This window comes from Arachis hypogaea, chromosome 13 (assembly GCF_003086295.3).
Source record: "Arachis hypogaea cultivar Tifrunner chromosome 13, arahy.Tifrunner.gnm2.J5K5, whole genome shotgun sequence".
In the NCBI taxonomy this organism is placed as follows: Eukaryota; Viridiplantae; Streptophyta; class Magnoliopsida; order Fabales; family Fabaceae; genus Arachis; species Arachis hypogaea.
In genome coordinates this window covers 27,505,091-27,511,354 of record NC_092048.1, presented here as the reverse complement: position 1 = coordinate 27,511,354, position 6,264 = coordinate 27,505,091, and the positions used below count along the sequence as shown (strand labels likewise).

The 6,264-nt window shown below is 33.8% G+C and overlaps 1 protein-coding gene across 1 annotated transcript; it reads left to right on the top strand.

Annotated features, from left to right (window-relative positions):
- Positions 1–3,972: 3,972 nt before the first annotated feature.
- LOC112733169 (probable CCR4-associated factor 1 homolog 11) lies at positions 3,973–4,911 on the top strand. The gene has a single exon (XM_025782041.2). It carries the CDS (start codon positions 3,997–3,999, stop codon positions 4,909–4,911), a length of 915 nt encoding a protein of 304 aa, XP_025637826.2. The 5' UTR covers positions 3,973–3,996.
- Positions 4,912–6,264: the final 1,353 nt, after the last annotated feature.

Genomic DNA, 6,264 nt, shown 5'->3' with positions numbered 1-6,264 from the left:
GCTTCCTTCACTTGGACAGTTACTCTCTCTCATGAAATTGAAGCTTTATCTATTTGATATGCTTAAGATGATTGGTGGTGAATTCTATAAGGGTAATGAAACTCATCATCATCAGGAGACACCCTTTCGATCCCTTAAATCTCTGTCATTTTACAATATCAGTTGCTGGGAGGAATGGGAGTTATTTGAGTGTGATGATGATGCACCATTTCCTCAACTTGGTTATAGAACTGTCCTGTGTTAAGAGGAGATTTGCCTACTTTCCTTCCTGCATTGAAGAAACTTCACATTGAAGAATGCGAGCGGCTTCGTTGTTATCCGCCAAGAGCTCCCATCATACGCTCATTAAGAATATTTGGCAAACAGGAAGTAAGAATGCAGGAGCTACCACTTTCCATGCTGGAGACACTAGTAATTAATGGAAACCAGCAGGTGGAGTATGTATTTGATGCCATGATCCACACCCAACCAACCTCTCTCATAGACTTAGGAATCTCAAACTGCTCATCAGCCTTATCATTTCCACGGGATTCTTTGCCCCCTTCATTGAAAGGGTTGTACATCTATGATTGCAAGAATGTAGAATTCCCAATGCAATACCAACAACATCACTCGCTAGTGGCACTTACGCATAGACAATAGCTGTGATTCACTTACATCTTTCGCATTGCCAGTGTTCCCAAATCTCAAGTGTTTGGCCATCGCAAGACTTGAAAATTTGACATATCTTGAGGAGGTTTCACAGTCGCAGTCCCTTCTAGAATTGTCAATTGAAGGAATGTCCTATGTTGGAGAACATAAGGTTGCCTGCCTCTTTAGGGGAACTCGATATCAGTGAATGTTTGTTCTTGGGTGAACGCATACAGAAGACGGACCCCCACATTTGGCCAACCATTTCCCATATTTAAGACATTTTTGTTGATGGGAAACGGATTTGCAAAGACCCAACATCTTAAAACAGATAATTATTTTGCTTTCTCTATCCCAATAAAACTACTTCATCTTCTCCAACATCATATTCGTTCTCTTCTATATAAATCTTACTTTTATTTCCAATTTTAAATTAATAGCTTATTCATCAACCCACATCCCCAACATTCAAGTTGATGGCAGGAGATAGATTCTATGACAACTCAACATCTTAAAATAGGTAAAGGATCTCTTTTTGTCATCTGTATTTCATTATTAACCTTAAAGAACCATCATTCTCTGAGCCTTATTTCTCACTGTTGAGTATGTCGTTTGGTGACTATATTATGATAATTCGGAACAAGACATGAAGGTAAAAGTCCTTTCAACATGTTACTCCCAAAAGATGAAAATATAACAATGGACTAACCACTAACTATTAATTATGATTGACATTCTCTGTTTTGAATTTTTATTAGTCACAAAAATGACATTTTCAACTAGTAGTAGTGTCCTCAACTGTATGTACTACTTATTCATGAATAACTAGCACTTTCTTTTGTTTTGGCAGATACAGAGAGTCCATTTTCAAATGAAGTGTTAATAAATTTTTTCTTTTTTCGTTCTTTTTTTCAATTAGATTACTTTACTTTATTGTATAGCTATGTATCATATTTCCTTTCCAATAAGTGAGCATATTAAGTTGCATGATGGACCAAGATTATTTAATTTTAGTGCATGATATAATGATAAAGATTTGGTTTGCATTATCAAGGTGTAAGGTGTAAGGTCAAAGAATACCAAACAATGGATTATTACAAGATGTGTCAAGGTTGAAATACTTCCCTGCATGTATAGGTGCCACAATTGATACCTTCAGCTATGAAATTCTTGTTGATCCTAGAGACACATAAGATATACTTCTTGTGTTTCCTAAGCTATGAAATTCTTGCTGATATTAGTGCTAGAATACTTTACCTCAAATTGAATGATGATGGTAATGACGCTCCTATTTGGGCCTTGAATTCGAATATATTTGAATATACAGCACAGGTTTTTAGCAGTACCATGTGGGACATTGATGATTTGCTTTATTTTAACGTAGAGACTATGCTGATGCTTTTTACAAGAGATCCTTATTCATTTGATTTGGAATTGTGTGCCATGCATTGTGAAATGGAAATATTAAATATAAGTACTAGTTTAGAATCAGTTGAATATTTGTTTTATGGCTAATTCTATATATTTATGTGTTGGGTGTTCTAGATCCTTATTTATCTTTCTCTTTCTTTTTTCTTATTCTCTATTATTCTCTACCTTTCTGTTCTACAAAAAATAAAATTAACAAGGTAATATAATTCAAATTAAAAATATTATTATTATATGCATATTTTTTATTTAATTTTAAATTTTTATTGTTTATATATATTTCTAATCTATATTTTTTCTTCTCTTCTCTTTCTTCAAATATTGATTACATATAATTTAGATAAAATACTAATGTTGTGATTAAAAGTTAGAATCAAGATTCAATTATTTTAAAAAAATTGAGTTAATTTTATAACTATCAATATAAATTTTTTATGCTAATATCTAATTATATTTTTATATAAATAGAAAGAAAAAATATTATCTTTAAATAGCAAGCATAAAAATTAATTCTTTCTATTTGTACAACAGACTTTACACTTAATCAAATATAAAAGTATACACATTAAATTCTTTTAAATTTTAGATAATAAATGTTAAAATTAATTATTAGTAAAGAATTAAATTCTTTCATATAAAAATAATAACTAAAAATTTTATTATTTGATTTTTTTATCTATAAAGATTCAGGTCTTCTTAACCTATGAGAATTTTTGTCCCTTACAATTTTTTTGTAAAAGTAATTTGATTTTATAAATTTTTTGTGACATAATCTATAATATCATAACAAAATTGGTCCGTGACATAACATTTCCTAAAATAATTTCTTTTTAAGAAAATTTTCTTTCTTTCTTTTTTGCTTAGGTTGAAGACATCACCTCAAAATTCAAGAGTTTGCATGATCTATTGGAAGTTTTACATTCATCGTCATCATATGAAAAGCTGATTATGTATTGCTGTGATTTAGATATATGAGTATCATTTGGTTACAAGAGCCTCTTCCATCAGATTGAAAAAGGATGGCAGAGTGAAAATGATAACCAGACCTTTAGAACCCCTGGAGTGCACTGAAGCACTTCTCTTGGCATCATCCTTTGCCTGACCATAATATGAAGAACAAACTTTGGACAAGATGATGAAATAGTAATCTGTTTATTCATATATTTAAAAAGAACGAGTCACTCAATAATGTAATTTTTTCATATAATTGTACAATAACGGTAAAACCCTATTCCTAGTTAAATAAGGAAATAATCATATAATCAAAACTATTTCTAGATGATATTTGATACTCTTCTGTATTCTAAAGATACTGACACTCTATTATATATTGAAAAGATATTGTGAAGATATTATGTGATATATTCTTTATTTCAAACAAAAAATATTTTATTTTTAAAATCAATTTTGCAATAATATGTAAGTGAAAATCCTAAATTTACTAGGAATTTAGTGTCTTAGTGTTATAACGTGCATTCTAAAATTCACGACTATAAATTGACAGCTTCTACTTAATTAAGACTACTTACCTTTTTTGTTTCTTTTAAGTTTTAACGGAACCGGACTCCTTATTCTTGGAACTTCTGCTTCTTTAAGAAACTTCAATGATATAAAGTCTTTCAGATTTGGTAATCCTCGTAGGTCTCCTTGATTCTTTCATACTGTATTGTCCAACAAAAGGTCTTAGCCATCTGTATATTATCTTCTTAGTGCTTGTTATATTGTCGAACAAACGGTTAGTTTATAAAATCTGGGTTTCCTCTTCTATTCTTCTTACGTGATCAACAATCATACTTTTGTTCTATCTTTTTTCTCAGTTTCTAAGAATATAACAGAGTTGCTTTCCAGGGTTTAGTTATATAGAGTATGACGACCATATATACAACAATGACGAGGATCGATGATGAACAACTTCATCAACCACCTAGAGGTTTTCTTATGCCGCCGCCCATCATGGTTGGTTTTCCGCCCTTTTATGGCGCAGTTCAACCAAGGTTTGTCAAACGCCTGCCACTTCTAGAGCCTAGTCCCAACAGTTCGGTTGTGATCAGGCAAGTGTGGGCTGCCAACGCTGATTCCGAGTTTCAAATCATAAGCAGCCTGATTGACAAATATCGATTTGTCTCCGTTGACACTGAATTTCCCGGTGTAGTCATCCTGCCCCGCAACAAGAACTACCGGAATCTTGTCCCAGAGGAAACTTACCAAGTCATGAAGGCAAATGTAGACGCGCTCAAAATCATTCAGCTTGGACTCACTCTGTCAGATGAGCACGGCAACCTCCCTGACCTAGGAACCAACAACAGAACTCACTACATCTGGCAGTTCAATTTCCGAGACTTCAACCTCATGCGTGACATCCACGCAAAGGACTCTGTGGCACTCCTACGCAGCCAGGGCATCGACTTTGCACGCAATGCAGTGGCTGGAGTTTCTTCGGTGCATTTTGCAAAGTTGGCAGCAGCATCTGGGCTTCTGTTCAACAAAGCACTAACATGGGTCACATTCCATGGTGCTTATGATATTGGATATTTGGTGAAGATTCTGACGTGGGGTGTTCTTCCGACGCGCTTGGATGAGTTCTTAGAGCTTGTGAAAGAGCTGTTTGGGGGAAATACTTACGATGTGAAGCATGTGATGAGGTTCTGCAATGGCCTCTATGGCGGTTTGGAGAAGGTGGCTAACACACTTCACGTAGACCGAGTTGCTGGGAAGTGCCATCAAGCCGGGTCTGACAGCTTGCTCACCTGCCACACCTTTCACAAGATTAGAGAAACTTATTTTTTGTCTAATGATGATGGGTTTAGGGAATACGTTAATGTATTTTTTGGGTTGGAAATTGCAAAAGCTTAGTACTCTTAAGTTGAAAGAAATTATCATACATTAGATTTTTCATGTAATAACATTTTGTCTGTAAATTACAAAGTAGTATCAACTGGTTATTTTTTTGGATATGACAATTGTTTTATAACACTTCAATTACAAAGTGGATAGTAACATATATTTGAATATACAGCGTTGGTTTTTAACAGTACTGATGTGGGACATTCATGATTTGCTTTATTTTAATATAAAGACTATGCTGATGCTTTTTACAAGAAATTCTTCTTCATTTGATTTGGGATTGCGTGCCATGCATTGTGAAATGGAAATATTAAATATAAGTACTCGTTTAGAATCAGTTGAATATTTGTTTTTTGGCTAATTCTATATATTTATGTGTTGGGTGTTCTAGATCTCTCGAGCAGTTCTTGTTGACTAGGTAAGTTGGTTTTGGGAGGAGGAAGGAAGCAAAATCTTTGCAGTAGTGTGCTATCTGTGCCACTAATTGGTGTATTTGGCCTCTATTTGGTGTAAAACTCGTGATTTTTAAGAGGTTTTCCCCTCTCAGACATTTATGGAATCTGAAAACTCCACTTCATTAATAACTTGTTCTTTTCTCTGCTTTTGTTGTCTGTCTTAAAGATGTTCTGCTTATACATGTAATTTCCTGCATAGTGTTTTTCTGCTCTATAATTTCCTGCATTTCCAGTATAATTCTATAACTGGGGGAAGGGGTGATTTCACACTAATTCATTCCTACCTTAGCTCTTCTAGTTCTATTGTTTACTTTCTATCTCTTTTGGCCTTTACAATCATTACATGCAATGGCAATAGTATCCATGTAGGCAACTAGATTGATGGATTGACCAAAGGAAGCATGTTTTTAGAGAAAGGCACACCATTTCTAATAGTCATTTCAAGTATTTGGATTCAGAAGCTCAATTCCAATTATGAGTTAAATTCTAAACACCAAATAGGGTTTGAGCCAAAATAAATTAAGACATTAGAAATCTGTTTCCAAGCGGAAAGAATGAGTTGATGTTGAATCTGTTGAGTTCTGGCTCTATACTTTTGTTTATCTAGGGAGTTGTGTTTTGTTCTACAAAGTTGTTCTTAATGGTGGTCTTTTATAAGTAATTAGAGTTATTCATTTTTTATGTAATGCAGATTTTGATGAAGATGATATTTCAGGCTTCATTGCTGATTATGCTGTTAGCATTCCAAATTTAGCAGTGAGGAACTTCTCATGAATGCTTCTGGTAATGTCCTTGATGCTGTGTGATGTCAGGAGGCTCGTCAGCATATCTATATTTTGCTGCCTTCTCTTTTCCCTCTTCTTCTTTTTTTTTTTTAAATTTCATTAAGAGGAGGAAAGGGAAAGAC

Bases quoted from the DNA above. Each gene is read 5' to 3' on its own strand.
- LOC112733169 (XM_025782041.2), top strand. From the start codon at position 3,997: ATGCCGCCGCCCATCATGGTTGGTTTTCCGCCCTTTTATGGCGCAGTT.